The sequence below is a fragment of the Pagrus major genome, chromosome 21 (assembly GCF_040436345.1).
Source record: "Pagrus major chromosome 21, Pma_NU_1.0".
Classification (NCBI taxonomy): Eukaryota; Metazoa; Chordata; class Actinopteri; order Spariformes; family Sparidae; genus Pagrus; species Pagrus major.
Window position 1 is genome coordinate 13980775 of NC_133235.1, and position 21987 is coordinate 14002761.

The 21987-nt window shown below is 39.9% G+C and overlaps 1 protein-coding gene across 1 annotated transcript in view; it reads left to right on the forward strand.

The window, feature by feature from the left end:
• The first annotated feature begins 289 nt into the window (after nucleotides 1–289).
• The window catches only part of lig1 (ligase I, DNA, ATP-dependent), a 53617-nt gene continuing 31919 nt past the window's right edge, over nucleotides 290–21987 (forward strand). Inside the window, exons 1-17 of the mRNA XM_073490459.1 lie at nucleotides 290–418; nucleotides 1078–1146; nucleotides 3602–3779; nucleotides 5787–5961; nucleotides 7465–7602; nucleotides 9917–10261; nucleotides 10414–10525; nucleotides 12785–12871; nucleotides 14108–14164; nucleotides 14918–14976; nucleotides 17136–17249; nucleotides 17476–17642; nucleotides 18021–18097; nucleotides 18315–18406; nucleotides 20157–20256; nucleotides 20483–20568; nucleotides 21497–21612. Coding sequence (XP_073346560.1) covers nucleotides 402–418; nucleotides 1078–1146; nucleotides 3602–3779; nucleotides 5787–5961; nucleotides 7465–7602; nucleotides 9917–10261; nucleotides 10414–10525; nucleotides 12785–12871; nucleotides 14108–14164; nucleotides 14918–14976; nucleotides 17136–17249; nucleotides 17476–17642; nucleotides 18021–18097; nucleotides 18315–18406; nucleotides 20157–20256; nucleotides 20483–20568; nucleotides 21497–21612 — 1989 coding nt within the window. The 5' untranslated portion in view covers nucleotides 290–401. The remainder of the gene's footprint in view (nucleotides 419–1077; nucleotides 1147–3601; nucleotides 3780–5786; nucleotides 5962–7464; nucleotides 7603–9916; nucleotides 10262–10413; nucleotides 10526–12784; nucleotides 12872–14107; nucleotides 14165–14917; nucleotides 14977–17135; nucleotides 17250–17475; nucleotides 17643–18020; nucleotides 18098–18314; nucleotides 18407–20156; nucleotides 20257–20482; nucleotides 20569–21496; nucleotides 21613–21987) is intronic.

A 21987-nucleotide genomic window follows, 5' to 3' on the forward strand; every position in this document is an offset into this window, starting at 1 on the left:
TTACATACCTAAACTTAGGCTAATTTATGCAAGTTGTTGGCACTCTACACTTCTAAAACCGACAGGAGGCTTATTTTATCTTCCAATATCAACTAAAAACCAAACATAATAAAGTCACATTTCTTAATTGTTGGTCTGTCACAATTGTTGTAAGATATTTAAGACAGTTCGTTAAAGCTAACGTGTTTGGTAGCCTCCAACCGTTAGCTAGAGAGCCTCGAGTGACTCCTCTTTTCATTTGACGATCTTTGGCCCAGATGTCATTTTGGCGCCGAATATTCTGAATATTGTCATTCTGCAACGCGGGAGTTAGTGTTGTTGTGTGTGGATGTTGGACCTGCACTATCATTTAACTAATAGTTTTAATTCAGCATCGGGCAAAGGAAGAGTTTGAAGACAACATGCAGCGGAGCATCGCGTAAGTACAAAGATGGTAACTTGGAGTGGTTTCTGTTTCGCTTGTTATTGGTGGTAGCGTTAGCTTGGTGGTGTCTGCATCTGTATAACCATTAGCTAACTCACAAGCTAGCTAGTAAAGTACTTTGGTGTTGTGATTAGGGGTTTTGGATTGCTTACATGAAAGTGTAACGTTAGCTATTAGTGTTAACTGCGCATTATGTAAGTTAGCATTAGCTTACATTAGTCTGCAACGTCTGTTTTGGATACAGAGACTCACTTTCTGCTCCCACAGTGGAGACAGACACACAACTATTGTCAGATAAACGCACCGATTAATGTGTGATGTCTGTGGGCTGTGCCTTAACCGTTATTTGTTTTAGCAAGACACTTTGTTCTGTCCAAGAAAACAGGAAAGTATTGCAACACGAAGCTAGCTAAGTGATGTTAGGTAACTAAGATAAGTTAACAAGATGGCAACTCAGCTAGTTACGCTCTTCTCGTAGTTCAATAACTCACGTTAACCCCCTAACTTACTAACCTAAAGTTTCACACACATCAACACACAGACGCTGCTTCAATGACTGTATTATTTTATTGTCCACATTGATGACAAGCATGCTAACGCCCATCAAGCCATTGACTGTTTCTTGTTTGTATCTACTCTTCCTCTTCCACCAGATCCTTCTTTCAGCCCAAGAGCAAGGACAAAGATATTCAGAAGAAAACTGCAGCTGAACCTGTGAAAAAGTAAGACTTCATTATCAGTCACACCTAATTGGTGGTTACTGCCATGCTGGGAGAGATATGGACATTATCATTATCATAGTTTATTGATATATTATATATTTTATATGCACTCACTCATACTTTGTACTGCAGTTCCCCTCAGGACAACCTCAGTTCTGTCTTATCTTAAGCCCTATGTGCACAGAACTAGTATTGTCTGTGGACCTCTAGCAGCGGTCGACCGATATGGCTTTTTCACAGCCAACACAGATTACTGAAAATCAAGGAGACTGAAAACCGATGTTTGGGACCGATATTCATTTGCGGTAAAACTGAAACTCTTTGCGTCAACATTTAGAACAACCAGAGATTGAATGAAGTACAGTTTACGCAAGTACAATTTAAGTATTTCCTTTCTCTGCTACTTTATGCTTCCTCTCCACTACATTTATTTTTACAGATTTAGTAAGTAGTTGCTTTGCAGATTCAGATTATTTTAATGTTCATAGGCTATTTACTGTGATGTGTTACCAGTCAGTCAGTGTTGTGGGTGGGACATTGCGTGAGAGGATGCTACATCAGAGCCAAAGTAGCACATTTTTAAATTAGTTTATTTTATCGGCAATCTGACTTAATAATCGGAAAATGCTGAATATCGGCCCTGATGATCAGCTGGGCTGATAATCAGTCTACCCTAACCTCTAGTAATTGATAATATTTGCGGTGGATGTCTGTGATCTTAATCCTGTACGAATCTGCCATGTCAAAGGTAAAAATTCCACGGCACGTTACCTACCATATTTCACCAAACACAGAGGTCCTGTGATGATATTATCCCTGTGCAAATCGTGCTGTCTGTGATTTGGGGTTGTGTTTCTTTTTAAACCGCTGTTTTCTGTTGTCAGACAACTGAACAGTTATGAACGGCTCATAATGGTTAACAGCATTCAACAGTTGTGCAGTGAGATCAGCTAGATCGACGTTTAAAAGATGACAGAGAAGGTTCGGAAAACCAAAGGTTGTTCTGTTCAAGTACAACCACAACCACAAGCACAAAGCATCTGTTACTTGATCTACAAAGCTTCAAATGTGTATCAATACTTGTAACTCATGCAGAGAGTGGGCAACTCAACTCTAAACTACATTTATAATGTGGCCTCTGTAGAACAGATACTTCGCCTCTGAAAGTTGATGTTTTACACGGAGTCTGAGATAATGTCAATAAATATGTGTAAAATACAGACTTCTCTTGTCTTGTGTGAATGTGCCTCGAGGTCCTCTGGTAATAATGGTCTTGTGCGAATAGGGCTTAAGTTGTACAGAACTCCATCACGTAACTACAAATTTTTCTGTCCAAGGTTGTCAAAAGTATCAATACTTTTTCAGTACGAGTTTAAAACTATACAATATTCACATTCAATAGTATCGAAAGTACTGAAGCAATAGAACAAAAGACAGAATAATCAGATTGTCAACCCAAGGCTGTATAGATATTAACATCATTACAAATGTTTTGCTATGTGTTCAGTGACTTCTTCTGTACCAGCACTGTGTGCAGGTTGTTAATTAAAATATAAGTTAAAGATTTCATGTGGGCTGTTTATTTTCTCTCTGCTGTGGTATTGAAAGAGATATCAAGTGTTATATGTTTTATTATATTATTATATTGACGTTAACTGTCAGATGATGGTCTGTAGGAGAAAATCATTTCCATTTGCAATGAATTTGTAGCTGCTGGCACTTTAAACTCTGATACAGATCTCCCCTCTTAAACCCACTGATTATATTACTGTTTTGTTCATACGTCAACATATTAGGATGTTTGAGGATTTGAGAATACTGTGAATTGTTTTGAAGGAATATACCACTCAGTACAACTGACAGATCAGCAAAAAAATGCAGATATTACAAATAAATACGTGCAAATATCTGCATTTGTAAGAGAGTGTATTTCTTGAGATTGCTGGGAATATATTGCTGGGAAGAATAGTAAACCGTATCAAAAATCAGCTCATTTTCAGTCATATTTTTTTGTTGAAACCACACTGACAGTTGGAGTGTGGACAGTTATCTGTGAATCACTCTGATCTGTTTCTCGGTTAATCTTTTTTTTTTGGCCAGTAGTTATTATCAGAAGAGCTGATAACTTCTGTTTCTCATCTCTGAGCTGCTTTGATGATGAGTGTGCATTATCTCTACACGGTATTATCTTTGAAGTACATCTTAAAACTCACTTTAATACACTTGTCTTTACGTAATGATCTTTTCATCAGTGCCTCGACCTGTCTTTTATGGCTCCTGCCTTGAATTTTATGTCTCTGTTGTGTTTTTTTTTTTTTTTTTTTACTGCTTTTGCCATCGACTATCCCTCTTTATTAACACAGCACAATGTGGATGTGCTTTTGAACGTTTTTCATATAAATGCTTATTTGAATTACATGGTGTCTTGTTTGTGTGTCTGTGTGCTTGTCTCCAGACCTGCCAAAAGCCCCCTCAAGGTGCAGAACGGTGTCCAGGAAGTTGATTCACCCATCAAGAAGGTTGCCAAACGCAGCCGTCAGATCCTGGATAGCGACGACGACGATGCGCCAGTTGTGAAAGAACAAGTCGCCACCAAGGGACAAGAAGACAAAGGAGCTGGTAAAACTGAAAAGGTAAATGGCATCTTTCTCTTCTTGAATAGGACATCAGAGTCTCTTTCAATCACTACACTCAACAGTGACATTATTACAAAGAAATGACAGTTTCATGGGATGTCATTGTCATTTGAAAAACAAAGCAGACATATTTTTATACAGTGAAAGTCTGATGTTAAGAGTCATTTTTATGCACATCACATAGCTGCAAGACTATCAGGAAACAGTACGTAGTCTTATCTAACTTTAATGCAACATATTTGTGAATGTACGTAAATGATGATGAATTTTGATATAACATTTATTTATATATGATATATATGGCTTTGTTTTCCTCAGTGTGCCTTTCTCAATGTACTTAACTGATGTAACTGTTTTGGATATTCATTTCAAAAATCCTTTGAGGCAAAGACTAATTACCAGTAGACTTTTTCTTGCACAATGTAAAAGTCAAAATGGGATGTAAGCCTTCAAATTCACACAACCTACACAAACTGAATGAATACACGACTTTCTGAGCCCCTGTAGGCGTATCAGTGCCTATTGTTTATTCAGTGGTCGGAAAAACACTGTTGCACAAAGGCATAGTAATTGTATGGTGAATCACCATGTTGAATGCCTTTGTCAATAAGCCGTATAATGAAAAGACCTGATTATCGGCTCTGGCTGGCGCTCACCACCTGTTGTTTGATAAACACTTCTCTTAACAGCCCTCTTCATTTGGTTTGTGATGCGTCAGAAATTATTCATTATGTGTTCATCAAGGGAAGAGATTGTGACGGATCCTTTGTGTTTGTCAGCATGATCCACCTGCATCACTGTCATATGGTCACGATGATTATTATATATGTTTCGTGATTAGGGACTAATATGTCTGTAGGGTCACAGAGCAGCTCTACCAGAGTTCAATGCAGAGCGGCAACTAATGATTATTTTCATCAGTGATTAACCTGTCATCGAAACTAGACATCTTCATGCGTCCAACATTTTCTGGGGACTTTGCTTGGGTCTGGAAACTTGTTCTTAGAATTCAGAGAGAATGTAACTTTATAAACAATCGATTATCAGAGTTGTTGATTAATCAACTGATCATTTCAGCAGATTAGAAATCAGGATTTCTGTCACAGACTTCAGACCTTTTGTTTGCCTGACTTATCATCAGATGAGCTCAAAAAACTCTTCATCAACACCACCTGTTCTGTCCCAAATGTGCTCATTGGCATGGCTTTTAAACAAGACGTTATTTAACACTATTACTAATGTAAAAGTAGACACTGTGACATGGTCTAGATGGGTGGAAAAAATCGATTCACAAATGTCAAAAATCTTCTTAATGTTAATTGATAATGTGATCAAAAGGCTGAACTCAGTCTGAAAGCCTAAAGTGAGCACACGCTTGAGACAATCATGAAGTAGGCCTGTATTATGAATAAATTTTACACCATCACCCAGACACTGACGCTAATGAGATGAGACCAGCTGACCAACACACACACATGTGGCCAATTAACTTTAAAATACTCTGTGGTGAAAAAAATATAAAAAAATATCTCAAAACCCTGTTCCCACTCAGCGTCTTGCACAGTGATGACTTTGCGATGTAGAAGAGAGGCTGCTCCCCACTGCTGGACATACAGTGTTAAAGACACAGCGGCGCACACCCCCTCATTTTGTTATTCAATACCAAGAAATGTTAATCTAATCATCAGATTGCCAAACATACACACCACTGGTCTCGATATGAAAAGTGTCATTAGACAGCTACTGTTGTGATTTGGAGGTCATTGTTCATAGACGGTCCATAACCAAGTGAATTCTCATTTATTTTGGCAGAAAATGCCACATCGAGGATGGGTGACACAAACGGACCTTATGATCCGGATCTTGTTGTTTTAGACAGCCTTACAGTTCCTGCACTTTCATTGATCATTGACCATGATCTACACTTAATCGTGCCATTAATGCTTTTTTTAAAAAAAAATGTTTTAATGCTGTCTAATACCAACACTTTTTTGTGTGTTTCAGAAGGATGATGTGTTCAAGGCAGTTCCCACCCCTCTGTCTCCTCCACCTGCCCCAGCCACCCCTGTAACCCCCACCACTCCAGCCACTCCAGCCACTCCAGCCTCTTCAGCATCACCTGGGACCCCCAGCACCCCAAACTCCATCTCCCCCTCGGGGATCGTTAAACGCAAGACTGGTCAGTATGATCCATTTGTTCTTCAATCGTTCTTTTTTCACTCTTCACTCACGCCGCACTTCTCAACTTTTTCTCCCAAGTTGCAGCATTATTTGAACTTTGACACCAGCTGAGGATTGATAGTTCTTCTGCCTCGAGCTATTTTACTTGATTACTTGTTAGCAGGAGCCTAATGGCTCCAAATACTCATTATTTCACAATGAGGGGAAAAACAAGGCATTTATAACAAACTGCATGCATGAGAAGTTTGTTCACCAGACACAGCTAAGTACACTTTCCCCCCTCGTGTTTCATTTATCTCTTGACTCCCTGGTCGGGTCTCAACCCTCAGACTGACAACCAAGAGTCAAGATTGCGGTGCATTTATATTTATCTCATCTGCTGAACCATGAGTACACACCCTGAGCCTTTTTCATTATTTTTCTGCATGTATTTGCATTGTGATCATAGTAATTTTATTTCTGCATTATCTTGCGATGTAAAGTTTCTGCTGACTGGGTGTCAACGGAAGCAGCAGAGCGACTCGTCTTATTATTGTAGCTGATCGTAAATGTTTATATGGTTCCTTTTAGGTTTGCAGGCTTTGGTGACTTTCTTAAAAAAAGCATGAGCATGTTTAATGATTATCATTTTATGGCTGCAGTCTGTGCAGGACCTCAGTGTTTCACACGTGAAAGTTAGAAGTTGCATGTTCGTTATCTGCAAATTCTAAATGAGATATACGTGTAAACAGTCCACATTTAGCATGAAAGAGAATGGCCAAGTGACTAAGTGGCGCCTTTTACTTGCTCTATTTTTCATGTCACACCAGATATGTAGGATTTTGAATAGAGAAGTTAAACTTCTTAGAGCTACACAGTTTTCTAGCTTTGTTTTCATCAGGGAAGAACCTCCTTCCTCACTTTGTTTCCTTCATCCTACTTTTGCGGCTCATTCTCTTTTCATCATCCCATTCCCTTACTGTTTGATGACTGCACTGTTTGCTTTCAGCAGTGGTGCGTTGCCACAATAAACGCCCTGCCACCATCACCACCAGAAAGAAAACATCACATTAAAGTAACGCTTTAATTTGACCAGAAATAGCATTCTTAATGTGCCAGTTTAATGCTTTAATTATGATATGTAGAAGGAAAAACCTCAGCAGTGCTACCTGTGCTAGAACCCTAACAAGGACCAAAACAGAGGCGGATGTGGAACCAAAACTAAAATTACCCTCGAGCACCACTGCTGCATAAAATTACAGAGGAAATTACACTTGGAACCCTAAGCTGCCGTGCTGCATAATATCTTTCAGGATGGAATTAGTGTTTTCATTAGCAAAGTACGAATCTGTGATTCTCTTTTTTTCTTTGCCCTACATCTGCAATAAGGGAGAGCAGACCCGTCGTGTTTTCATCTCCACGTTCTCTTTCTGTTTGATCTGCATGATTTCAGTTGGGATGCCTCTCATTACTTCTTTTTTCTTCTTCTTCTTTAATTTAATGCCCATCCTGACATGTGCAGCGAGGAAGATGTTCCCAAAGAGGAAGCTCAATGAGAGCGGGAGCGGCGGTGAGAGTCAAAAGGAGGAGGCTGAGGCCAAGGAGGAGCAGGGTCAGAAAAACAAGCGACCCCGTGTGGAGAGCAGTGCCAGCAGCCCAGGTATGCCTTCACCTCTGCTGTGAGTCAGATAACAGGGTACAACACACTGCAACTCCACCAGGCTGGAGGGTCTCAGTGAGAATGGAAAATGAACTGGAGACTTTCTTGGACTTTAAAATTTGGATACACCTTGGATACAGGGGTGGAAAAAACAAACAAAGCCCAAAATTCAGTGCATGTTCAGTGCTATTCAGTGCATCAAGTGTTTTATTAACAACCAATTATAGATTATTGATGGTGATTGTCAGACTCTGCATGGATTTTGTGACTCCTATTGATTTTGTCAGAGTGCAAGGTAGGACACAACTAAGTGGATGTTGGCTATGGAAGCTAAGTATAAGTTCAGAACTATAAATCTGCTCATACATTATACTGTTTAGACCCAAATTGTGACTTTCTTTCAACAGTTCTTTTTGTTATAGTACCTTTCATATAAAGATGCAGCCCAAAGTGCCTCACACAGCAACAAAGTCTGGTCTTTGAAACAACAAATACCAAAATAAACAACAAAATAAACTATAAAACAATAAAATGTTAAAGGTCAATAAATGAAAGTCAATAAAATAAACACCAGGGATAAAAAAAAAAAAGGCATAATCAATGACTATGACCTAAAAACTAAACTATAATAAAACTGCAAATTCAAAACCAGATGGAAAAGATTTTTTAAATTCCCTTATATAAATATCGAGAAAGCTTACCATTCTAGTATCCAGTGGTTGTGAGTTTCACAGTTTAGCGGCATGAAAACAGAAGGCATAAAAGTACTGGTGAACTTTTATGGGACACTTAGGAACATTCAAAACCAAAGCGGTGGAGGAGCTTAGTGATCTGACTGGAGCATGTTCTTTTTGTCAGAAAACACAACTTCTATCTGTTTTAGCTGCTCACTGCTTGTAGGTAACTAGGTAATGTCAACTTTAACTGTAGCCACCTGTATGATGACAAGTGGTGTGTGTTTGTGGTTTATGGCAGGCAATCCTGTCTCGCACATATCTCATAGTATTCAGTTTTATTCAAATAGCACGGACAGCAGTTAAGCAGCTGCATCAGGTGATGGTGTTAGGTAGATTTACGTCATAAACATAACCAGAACAAGATGAAGAACAACAACAACAATGTCTGTGGTCGGTTTCCTCAGTCGGTGCCAATTTATTCCATTTTAAATTATTCCAATGAATTACTTAAAGTCAGTTATCAAGCTAAAAAAAGCCAGACATTCGATGGTTTCAGCTTGTCAAATGTGAGGATTTGTTGCTTTTTCTTTATTTTCGAGCATTTTATAAATTAAACAATTGGATGGATTAATAGAAAAAAACATTAGTAGATCAGGGAAAACAATTGATGCCAATTGATGTGTTTTATCCAGAAAATAATGATATGTTGACAAGGGCTGCAACAAATAATTGCTTAGTTGTCAACTATTAAATTAATCACCAACTATTTTAATTATTGATCCATTAGTTTTTTGAGTATTTTTTCAAGGAAAAAAACATCAAAATTAGCTGAATTCAGTTTCTTAGATATAAATATTTTTCAGATTTTAGGACGTCTGGACATTTAAGGACGTCCTCTTGGACTTTGGGAAGCACTGACAAAATGTTTAATTTATAATTTTCTCACGTTTTATAGACAAAAGAGAAAATTAGGAATGGATTAATCAACAGTGAAAAGAATCGTTAGTTGCACCCCTAATGTCGATCTTAAACATGCGCAGTGACGATGCCATAAGCCTGCAGATTAAGTGAGTGAAAACTGAAAAAACAAAAAGAAAACAGCCTAAGGCTCAAAAAAATGAAAGGAAAGGCAGCTCTCGTCAGTCATTGCTTACAATTCTAAAGCTTGCTACCCTTTAATCCCAGTTTAATCTTTCTATTAAGATGCCACTACACATGCCAGACCACTTTTGGCATGTGTGCCTACAGTCGCTCAGCAGACAGAAAAATGGCCCCTCATTCTTCCAAAATTGGCTGTTAAAGTACCAACAGTAAATGCTGGTTTCAGCAGTCATTTTAACTTGTGGGTGAGAAAATTAAAGTTTCATGTCTGTGTCCTCACTCAGCCAGTATCATGACCCGAGCTCTATCCGCTGGGACTCACAGTACAAGTTTGTCAATGGTAATTTCTCCCTTACCCTACTCCTACGGGTGAAAAGGAAACCCTTAAAAAATATAACCTGAGGCATTTATTGAATCTATTATGTTGAAAACCATCTTCAATCATGGGCTCACAAATAAAGTGGGTCGCCCTCAGTCAACCTGCTGGCATTTATTTCTTCAATGACTCAACTCCCTTTCTGTCTCACCCTGTGTAGGGAACCCTGGTGAACCCATGGATGAGGGAGCAAAGGAAGAAAGAGTTGAAAAGGCAGTGACCGAGGCTAACAGCCCTGATGAGGAGGTGGGGAATGAGAAGAAAGAAGAAGGAGAGGAGGAGCGGGTGAAGAGAAAGAGCTCTGATGAGAAAGAAGAAAAAGCTGAGGGGGCGGGAAAGCAAAATGAAGCAATGGAGAAGACGAACGATGAGAAGGAGGTAGTTGAAAAGGACACGCGAGAGGGAGAAGAGAGCCCAAAAAGTCAAACGGCGAAAAAGCAGAAAGAAGCAAAAGAGCAGAAAGATAAGGAGCTGCCCAAGAAAGCCCCCATCAGCAGTTTCTTTGGTGAGGAGGAATTTGCATAGCTCTGTGCTTGCACAAAAAAATGTGTCCGTAAATGTGCTATGCTTTTATCAGTTAGGAAAGACAGCAAAATATTGTCCTGCCCCAACCCCTGCTCCACGCTTACCTTCCCTTTCATTTGTTTTTTTTAATAGCTCCAAGAAAAGCTGCAGTAAAAACTGAGAAACCAGAGAAGAATGAAGGAGGAGAGAAAAAGACAAGCGCAGAGAGGAAGTCTTCAGCGGAGGAGAGCAAAGATACAAAAGGGTAAGGCAAAATATAACAGGAAGCTCCCGACAACTCAGGCTTGATAGGCTGGATGCTTTACCTGACCGTTGTATTGTAGTATCTAGTGTCCTGTTCGACACCCACTTACCTCATTCAGATGTTGCTGTTCAGCTGTTCAGCTGTTCTTGACCTCTGACCCCTTTGGTAAATAGATAATTGTAGCAGAGGGAGGTGAGAGGAAACTAATTTGACACTGTGGAGATGAAGTAGGGCTGGTATTGAATGTTTTTTATTGATTATTTTGATAACTTAGATTTTTCATCCAGTTTGTTTGTCGGTGCCTTTTTTAACCCTCTCGACCCCGTCCGACTTTGAGAAAGTTGCTGTAGTTGACTGAAAACCCTCACTCAAAGTAGTATTTTCCTACTTAATCCAAACAAACAGCTCTATCTAAAAAAAAAAAAAACGGAAAGAAATTGACCATCACATTTCATTTTAAAAGACACAGCTTACACTTTACCAAATATATGGTATGTGTATCTATTTAGGCCAAGTTTGATTCAACACAAGACAAAACAATAAAGAGCACAACAACTGCTGTCAATATCTGTGATGAAAAAAGTCTCACTCGATCTAAAAGAAGAGAAAGTAACTTCAGCTTGATTTTATAACGAATATGTGAACATTTCTCTCCATTCACTCTGACATCAAGACAGATCCCTCACTGGATAACGCTCAAATTAAAGAGAAATGTCCCACACGTCAACCCACAAAGCATCGTTACAAGAACAGCCAACAGTAATGCGGTTGTAGGTGGTGTCATTGGCAACTTATATGAGAAAAATTGCTGAAGTTATATGAGATCAGGATCTCTCTCACAACACAGATGCGTTCGTTCACTTTACACGTTTTAAACGACCTTTCTGCACGCCCACAACATGATAATCTGTGCTCACAATGTGGATGCTCACACTGAACGTTAACACTTAATCAGATCAATTTTGCTTATTGATAATTCCAGTAAAATATCATTTTTCCAAGATGGGCATAAATACAAAACGAGAAAGGCAGCATTAGAGCACGGTGGAGCTGTAGGCGGCCTGTCGTTTTGCAGCAAAGTTCCATTTTGTTTATAGCCACGCACATTCTGAGTCAAGACTGCAGTTTGACGCACATGTGCAATTATACTCCAATGTATATTCAAACAGTCAGGCGGTCAATAAGGTGTTACAACTCCCTCTCAAACTCATTGTTAAACGACAACCAATCTAGTGGAAGTTTGACATTGTTCTAAGAAAGTCTTCATCTGTACAGAGTCTGTCGGTCATTTGTCATCAGGGTTTGCTTGTAATGCATCTACAGATTTGATTCAAATTTAAAGGCCAAAGAACAACTGACCACTTTTTGTTGAAAATCTGAATTCAGGAATTCTTTCTTAAGAAAGTGCGATGAGACATTTTACACCTATGTCATATTTTCTCAATAATTCTTTTTGGCATATCAAATTATTGTTCATCTGTGTTCATCCAGATGGAAATCAAGATCTTAACACATTTTTTTTTGCACTATTTCTGTATTCATCATTATTATCCTTACTATACCTTCACATTGTCTCGGCCTGTCGTATGTTAAGTGCTCTTACAACATGTAAATAATACAGCAGCAACAGCAACAGCAGCAGTGTATTACTGTTTTGTCATTTTCAGGTCATGTTAACTGTTCCAGCCAGTTTATTTTTAGCTCTAGAAACTGAGGGAATGCATTTTTCATCCTCCTAACTATTTATTTTTTTATCACTGCCTTGTATGTGACAGTGTAGGAGTGATAGGAGTTGCATACAAAAGAAGGTTTACAGCCATAGAGGCTCTCCTTGTAATGAATTCAGGCTATGGTATTTGTGTTTAACTCACTAGTTTTTTGCACCTCTTCTTAGGAACAGGAAAACATATCTTGTATTAACTGCAGTAAAAATCTTAACCTTCTAACTGTACTGGTCAGTAATCTTTGAAAAATAAATTAGATAACTCTGCTGATGTGGAAAACACTTTTAATAAATAGGCTGAACTTTTTCTTAATCATTGCCAGTCTTTTTCTTTCAAGATGAACTTGGCTTTAGTTCAACTTCTTTCAGTGTGAAGTGAAGCTTTCAAGATATCCTCAAAAACACTCATTGCTTTTCAAAATATCTCATTGTTATGATAATAATGTGCATTTCTGTCTACAAAGAGATCTGAGATGTGACTGTCACAGCTGTCGCATCATTCAGTTAGACTCTTAACTTGTTGCGTTCTCCCTCAGTGAGTCAACCTCGGGACAAACGGACTTCAATCCGTCCAGGCCCAACTACCATCCTGTGGACCACGCCTGCTGGAAGCAGGGCCAAAAGTAAGTTTTTAATCAGCCTGCTCACCTGTCTTCGCAATGACCTTATGCAGAAATGGAAAACCAAATTCTAACTTATTTTTAGGGCTGCAATAACAACAAATCATTTTGAATGTCAAAAAATGTCCCTCACTGTCATGGTCACACCTTCAGATTGCTTATTTTGTCCGACCAACAGTCCATAACCCAAAATAAATCAGTTTACTGTCACATGAAATATAGAAAAGCAACAAACCCTCACAGAGAATCTGAAACTAGAGAACTTTTTTTCTCCCTATATTTATATTCACCCTTTACTTCAAACTGTCAAAGAAAAGCAAAAATCCCCCAGACTTGTATATCCTCCCGTCACCAAGATTTGAGATAACAAGGTTTATACCCAACAGTCGTGATAATCGTATTTGTATAGTGTTTTTATTCTCACCTCAGAGAATCACCCTGATTTTCTCTGTGCAACCTTCCAGAGTCAAACATTAAGAAACTCAGAGGAAATCAATTTTTCAGACCAGGGAAGTGCTCTGGCTTAGTAATGGGTTGGGTAAGTCATGGAAAAATCATGGAATTTTACATCAAGGACACGAGGCTGCTTAGACTCCGGTCAACCACCCTTTACGGTCTGTGTTTGGACTATAATAATATTGTAACATTTTTTATAACATTTCACAATATATAACAGACCATATATATTCTCATCAAGATAACTATATAATATCGAGTCACAGTCAGCGAAAAGTCACTGAATTGATTTGTAAATGCTTCTCTCTGATTCAATATGGACATTTTGACAGATTTTCTCATATTGTAAACAAAACCCATCTGTTACTCCAAAGAGAGACGAAAATAACAGGTGCTGATAGTTATTTAATTTATTTCGAGACTGTAATGTTCAGAATGTTAAATACTCCCATGGTACACCTGGGCAAAGCTTTAGGAGGCTTTTTGTCCTGTTTGCCCCAACCCTCCACCCTCCCTCCCCTCTCTCCACTGTCACATGGGGAATAATACTTTATTTTTGCCTATGAAATGTAATTGTAAAGATTTCCCCACCATGGCCTCTCTGACCTTTGTCCTCCCTGCTGTTGCTTTCATGAAGTTTTGATAACGCAGAATCAAAGCTCGTTCTGCTGTTGCACTAATTGCTAGTTGCTCTGAACAGCTGAGTCAGCTAAACACTGTGAATGGAAAAAATCTGTCAGCGTCGAGGCTTCGCCTGCTAACTACATGCTCATCACTCTCCAGAGTGCCGTACTTGGCAGTGGCTCGCACGTTTGAGAAGATTGAAGAGGACTCTGGCAGGTAAGAGCTCCATATGGAAGAAAAGTGTTTTATTTAAATCCCAGAATGAGGAAAACACCGTTTGAGGGAGTGATGCCGCCACTCTTTTCAGAGGGTACAGTATATACCAAAGCATTTTTACAAAATTACCACTCAGCTTCTAAGTTTCCTGCTGGGAATCTCTGGAATATAATTAGAGGAGTGTGTTTCCGCTAGGGAAAGCATGAAAATTGGATTAATTTTATGGGGATGGCAGGGAACATGAAGGAATTCTACAATTGGGTCACTTTCTAGGAATGTTTAAGAAATGATTTTTCTCACTTTTTTACCGTTTTTTAGCTTTTGTTCTTTGCAACTGTTTTGGAAACTTGGCTGATGACTTATTTTACAGCTGTTGAGTTAAAACATACTGAGAAATTAAAAAGACTTGAAGTTTTTGGTGACTGAACTGCATTTGATTTTTAGTTGTAGGAATCCAGATTATAGATTTTAAGTCTTTTGGCAACAAATTGACATCTTTAGACTTACTTTTAATCTTTTGAGGATATTGAATGACAAGCTTTCCCACAAGGTGATGACTTGTAATTTTCCCACCCGCTGCCATTGATGTATAGCGTTTCATAAATGAACTGTTCATCTGCCCCCCCAGCTTCCATTTCCTATTAAAACCTCCAGACAAATCTCATTTCCCGCCTCCCAGTATTTACTGGATGGCTTTAAAATTCGTTTAACTCGCCTTCCTTGTCTCAAAGCAATCCCGTTGTCATTTTCTAGGCTGAGAAACATTGAGACGCTGTCGAACCTGTTTCGCTCCGTGCTGCTGCTCTCTCCAGGTAAATGGTATTTTATCTCTCCCATAATGCATGCTGATGTAGCTACACAGGCAGCTGGCTGCCAGCCACTCTATCAAGGAGATGATGATGAAGCCAGGTTGCACATAAAAGTGGGAGGATGAGTCAGTTCATTGATGTGTGTGTGTGTGTGTGTGTGTGTGTGTGTGTGTGTGTGTGTGTGTGTGTGTGTGTGTGTGTGTGTGTGTGTGTGTGTGTGTGTGTGTGTGTGTGTGTGTGTGAGCATATACCTGTGGGATTCCGATGATGTGAGTCTTTGTGTTGAAGTGTTGGTGTGTGTGTGTGTGTCTAAGCATCTGTTTTTAGGCTGGTGTTGTCTGAGTGTGTCTGTAGGGAGGGGGCATGTAACAAGTGTGTTACTGTGTATATATGTCCATGTTTGTGTAAGTGTGTATTTGCATGTGTTTAGTTTGTCTGTCCATATGTCCTTGGTTTTGTATTTGTTTGTATGATGTTGATGTCTAGTTTCTTCTGTCTGTATGTGAGTTGTTGGATCTGTGTGTGTGTGTGTGTGTGTGTGTGTGTGTGTGTGTGTGTGTGTGTGTGTGTGTGTGTGTGTGTGTGTGTGTGTGTGTGTGTGTGCGCGTGTGTGTATGTGCGCGCGTGTGTATGCGCGTGTGCGTGCACACTTCTCTAGAAAATGGAAAAATAGTCCACACACTAGGAAATGCTCCCATGACAGTGTATGCATGTACCACCATGTGGCGTTTCAGACACAAGCCCTTCCTCAGAGCTGAAACAAATGCAAGGATGGACCTTGGAGAACCTGACCAAAGGGGCCACCTGACAGGTCATGTGACGACAAAATGGAGAACCACAAAGCAAAAATGTAAAACGGTGAATCATGTAATTACAAGTAATATGTGCGATAGGAACCCTGTAAGTATAATTCATTTATATGTTTTCTAAAACACCTAAATATACAAGAAAAGGAATGGTTAGTTAAATAACCGTCATATTTTTGTGACACATTGAGAGGATAAAAAGTTGATGAGCATGCAGTGTTGTTAAAAGTGTCCAAAAGTCATACTTGGTATCACATTTATAAGTAAAATTAAATTAAGTTTTATTAAATAAATGTGCCACTTTGAGTCTGATACAGTGCACAGTCTGCCAAGTAACCCCCAACTAAAGTCATTAAATAAATGTAGGGAATAAAAAGTACAATATTTGCCTCCAAAATGTAGAGAAGTGGAAGTATAAAGTAGCAGATAATGGAAATACTCAAATAAAGTACCTCAAAATTTTACTTGGATGTGCTTTGTTCCATTCCATCACTGTATGATATTTTGAACCGGGAAAAAGTCGATAGCCAGTTAATCGGCTGGTATTATCAGGGGTTAATCACATGCATGTGGCCCTCAAATGATCAGTTATGGTTATAACATTTACGGCTCGGCCTGCTAGCAAAACAGACGGTACACTTTTAGCACAGCAGCATCTTCAGACTAATGCATTAATAATACTATAACCTACAACTTCATCATGCTCATAATCTACATATCAAGCCGAATTATATAAAGTTAACTTCCGTTTAAATAAACACAATGACATTACCTTGACACTGTGCAAAATGGTTATGTGTAATGTATGTCCCCTACTTACTGGTGGAGGGTGCGCAGCCATTGACCACAGAATTCAGCCGATAATGTTAGTTTGTAAAACGTCTTCTTGGCCCCTATTATTCGGCCAAACAGATTAATTGGTTGACCTTTTAATAGACACATAAAAACACAAGAAATATGTACACATGAATTATACTTAAAGGTTTCATATTGTACATGTTATTGTAATGAATTTTTTCTTTTTGGGTCACCATTTAGCTGTCGGTTGACCCCTTTGAACAGGTACTTGTAAGGTGGGTCTCTGCATTTTGTTCATGTATGAAGAAGCGCCCGAAACTTCCCATGGAGGTTTACTAATACATTTTCATGGGAGCGCTTTGGTGTGCGCACACTATTTTTCTGATTCTCACGCATTCTTTTGCCCAGCACCTATTATTTATCTTGTTTGAATGTGCTTTTGTCAACTTTATGCATGCTTCTCTTTGAAGGCCTGTTCTTTTGTGTTTGTGATTTCCTGTTTGTTTGGGTGTATGCTGATGTGTTCTGTGTAATAAAATGTGTGTGTTGTTTTTCCAGATGACCTGCTGTGCTGTGTGTACCTGTGTTTGAACCAGCTGGGTCCAGCCTACTTGGGGATGGAGCTTGGCATTGGAGAGACGGTGCTAATGAAAGCTGTTGCTCAAGCAACTGGTAATAGACTCTCGCACACGCACACGCACACACACACACACACACACACACACACACACACACACACACACACACACACACACACACACACACACACACACACACACACCATTCTGTTGCACCCAAACTGTTGCTTGTGCATTCCCAGCCGAACTGCTAATGCCACCGTTCTCCGCTCATCAGCCGGCGAGACGGCTGCTATTTATCGTCTTGCTCTTGTTTCCAGGGCGACAATTGGACAAAATCAAGGCAGAGGCGCAGGAGAAAGGAGATTTGGGCCTTGTGGCCGAGAGTTCCCGTAGCAACCAGCGCATGATGTTCCAACCGGCCAGTCTGACAGCAGGGGGCGTGTTCAGGAAATTGAAGGAAATTGCCAGCATGAGTGGAAACTCGGTGAGCCACTGAATAACATTTTCATCAGGGGAAAGCAGTCTTGGGCAAATATTGTTTCACTCTATTTGGCTGTGAGTATTGGGGTCAGCGAGGGAAAAAGGAAATGTTAACGTGATTGTTTATCGAAAAAGAAATTATTAGTTTATTTGTCTACTTCAGAGGGAAAAGGGTAATTTTTCAGCCTTTGAATAAGTCGTCACCTGGTTGGAATCTCTCAAGCAATTAGTTCCTTTTTCATCTCCGTTGCTGCTGGCTCTTTTTTTTTTTACACTTTGGATTGAACATGGAGTTTGTACTCGCTGGTGACCTCAGTCTTTTTGCATTCTGTCTCTCCTCGCTCGTCTTCTGTGAATCTCAATTTCCTCCCGCCTGCCTCAGGCCATGAATAAGAAAATCGACATCATCAAAGGCCTCTTTGTGGCATGCCGCTTTTCTGAGGCCCGCTACATAGTCAGGTAAAATAACACTCTCTCACACACATACACAGACAGTCTAGGCTGCGTGTGTGCCCACAGACACACACACATGCACACAACTTCATGTATATAGACACAAAGATATTGCAGTGCCTTCTTAGCTCCCTGTGTGTATGTTGAAGCGTGTAGCTGTTGTCATGGGGAGCAGGTGCAAATGGGCACTGACAGCTGCTGGTCTTGTGGTTTTGATGGACAGGTCCCTGGCTGGGAAGCTGAGGATAGGCCTGGCTGAGCAGAGCGTCCTATCAGCACTAAGCCAGGCTGTGTGCCTGACCCCCCCTGGACAAGGTAATCTTGAATTTTGAAGGATGGGTTCACAATTTCTACAAAAAGGCTATCTTTAAACAATAGTGAGGTGCACTTTGTGTACACTGAAGCAGTTTTTGCTTGCTGTAATCATTTCTTCTGTTCATGATGGCACACATACATTGAGAGATCCCCGCCTAAAGCAATTCCAGAGTGAGGACAAAAGCAACAGTCCTCCTTCTGTGTATTCCTTAGTTTATCTAAAGTTAACAGGAGGCTGGAACTATTGGAGTCACACAAGCGAGTACCTTCCAAAGTTCTTAGTACAGGATCCTTCTTTGTGTTATGATCCCTATGATTAATTGGTTAGTCGTTTGCTAAATTCTGATGAGCATATTTTTTACAATGTATAGACCTGAGCCCAAAGTGACATCTTCAAATTGCTTCTTTTGTCGAACCAACCGTCCAAAACACAAAGACTCTCCATTTACGATAATGACTGACAAAGACAAGCTGCAATCCTGACATTTAAGAGGCCAGAACAAGCAAATGTTTGTCATTTTTACTTGATGAATGACTGAAAGGATTAATCCATCATCAAAATAGGTGGCAATTAATGAAATAATTTTCAAATTACTAAACTTTTGTACTAAAATGACTAAAAATGAGTCAAGACTGCAAAGAACCTCATTACTTTCAGATAAACTTTTTAAAATATATTTTTTGCATCGATTGAAGACTGGATTTTCTATCGAAGTGTGCAGACTTTTTGTATTAATGAGATACTCCTGCACTTGTTGTATGATGAAATTATCCCAGTTGGGTTCTTATTTAAATAAGAACCCAACTGGGAGGTCACACTAAAGGTGAGGAAGGCAAGGTGTGAGAGCAAGTAACAGTGGCTTTTATTTATAGATCACTTTTTGAAACAGTGTTAGAATATTTTTTGCAGTCATTAGAACACTTGTAGATGACAACTGAAACAGTTGGTGTGCCAGCCGAACACAACACATGAATGTAACCTCTCAAAACACGTTGAATTAAAGAAAAGGAACGGAAAAGGCAATCTTGAGGTATAAAATTGGGTGCATGAAGTTGACACATCTTCTCACCAACATGTCACTGATTTCATCACTTTCTAAAGGAAGTTTGCACAGCAAATCTCTCCACCACCTGCTTTCAGCAGAGATCTGACCTGCTTGCACCAACACCACCTACACCAAATTAAATTAATTAATTCCTGACTTATTAGTATTCGTGGCCTACTCAGGACTGGAGGTATGCTTTAATAAGAGTCAATTAGACCAGAGGCTCAGTGGGGAAATTTGCATTGATCTGTGGTCTGCTCTGGAAATGTTTTTCTTAACATTTTTATTTATTTATTTTGCCATTATTTAATCAGGCAGGTCAACTTGGAGCAAATTCTTTCTAGGGCTGAAGTGGACCATTACAATGAATAATTTAGTGTGAAAAATTAGTATTCAGTCATATTTTAAATATATCGTAATTATTAACGTGGAGCTGGGAAACAAAATCATTTGTATTACCTGAAAGCTTATGTTATCATAACCATTTTAACCACAGTGGCACTGAAACTTCATCTCAGCTTGGGTTTATCATAAAAAACACTTCAGTGCTTCTGTACACAAGTCTCTGCGCTGCGGTAAGTCCTGCATATCTCCTGGCCTTTGAAGTGCTGCTGAACTTTCATCCAACAAATGTTCAGTTGTACAAATGTTCAAACACTTACACAGATCTGTTTGAAATGCAGTTTTTCCCTCCTTCCTTATAGTTTTCCCACCCGCTGTGATCGACGCAGGGAAAGGGATGAGCCCTGAGAGCAAGCGGGCGTGGATCGAAGAGAAGAGTCTCATTCTCAAACAAACTTACTGGTAAGTGAAGCCTAAACAAACCCCTCTCTCATTTCGCTTTGCAGTCTCTCCTCGGCACCACTACAATGCCTCATCCCCCTTAAGCCCTGTCCCTCATTCTGCCTCAGTCATTCTGCTCACTTTCATTTTGGATGATATTGATTTTTTTTTTTCCCTCTCTTTTTCTGTTTTTCTACCCAAACACCTTGCCTGATCTCTCACTCGCTCCCCGCGCTCTGCTGTCCAGCGAGATGCCCAATTACGACGTCCTTCTCCCAGTTCTGCTAAAAGAGGGCATAGACCAGCTGCCCAATCACTGCAAGTTAACTCCAGGTAAGCAGCCAATCAGGAGGCAGAAAGGCTAAAAAAATCCAAAACAGCGACTGGTGTGTGTTTATTGATCCGCTTAGTGGAGGTAAGACAGTTATTTTAGTTGAGTCATTTATCACAGGAAGATAAAAGATACCACTAAACTAAGGATTAGCTCCCAATTACATGTTGTCAAGCTATTTGTGATAAGGAGCCTTGGCACCAAGGTAGCAAATTAATACCAGCCACCATCTGAACGCTACTAAATTGGGAAAGTTAATTGGCCCTTGTTGGTCAGTTAGAAAAATCTTGCAGCTATTTTGGCAGGTAAACAATCGTTATTCAGATGACTGCTCTGTTCTAAAAAGCGAGACAGTTAAAGGAGCTGCTGAATTTTTGGATCAGTCAGTTTGGACAAAACGTTACTGTCCTGTCATATCTGGCTCTGTGAGCTGCAATTAAAGGAATTTGTTCAGTGTATTTCATTATATCACTCCTCTGCTTCTTTTAAAGATTAACTTAGCAGTGAAGCCCAAAGGGATGTGAGTCAGACAACTTTCATATTATGGCCAAATGAGAGTACAAATAAACTAATTTCGACTGTGGTTTTGTCACCGACACAGTTGTGGGTGTGATGCTCATGTGGGAATGTGTCATTGAAGCTAATTTCACAGCTTCTATGTTTTTTGTTTTTTTCTCCCCCAAATGGAGCTGAGATCTGACTTGCTCTCATAACCTGGAGGCATGTTAGTGACGCGCCAACCCCCCCCCCCCCCCCCCCCCCATGTCTTCTGCACACGCACCGAAAAGTTGCAAACTTCTCCTGGGCAATTATTTTCTGAACTGTTCATGATTCATGAAAAATGCATTTTTTCTGTTTTGTTTGCTTTGGTGTCCTGCTGTTTTTAGCTGTTTACATTCTCCAAACCTCTGACCACCTTTCTTCTCCCAGGCGTACCGCTGAGACCCATGTTGGCTCACCCAACCAAAGGTGTCGGCGAGGTGATGAAGAGGTTTGACGAGGCGGCGTTCACCTGCGAGTACAAATACGATGGAGAGCGTGCACAGGTGTGTGTGTTTGTGTGCATGTAGGTAGTGAAGTGACAGAGTACAAGTGTTTGTTTGTCTTGCGTAAGGCGGTGAACATATGCCTGCTGAATTAAGTATGCATATACCTTTTGGCTGTGTTATTTGAGTGTGAGGTATTGCTGCTCTGTGACTCTTGACTGTGTGCTCACCAGCTTGGTGTTTTGGTACACTGCTTGCATGCTTGTGCTGCCTTTTTCTTTTAAGATAAACACTTGGGCCTGTAGGCAGAGCAAGCTACTTCTGCCACTGTCGACCAGAGAGTAGAATAGGGAGCGAAGGTGGGAGATGGAGAGAGGTGACGAAAGGAGGATAGAGACAGTGAAGAGGAGAGAGAGACGAATGTAGGAAGAATTA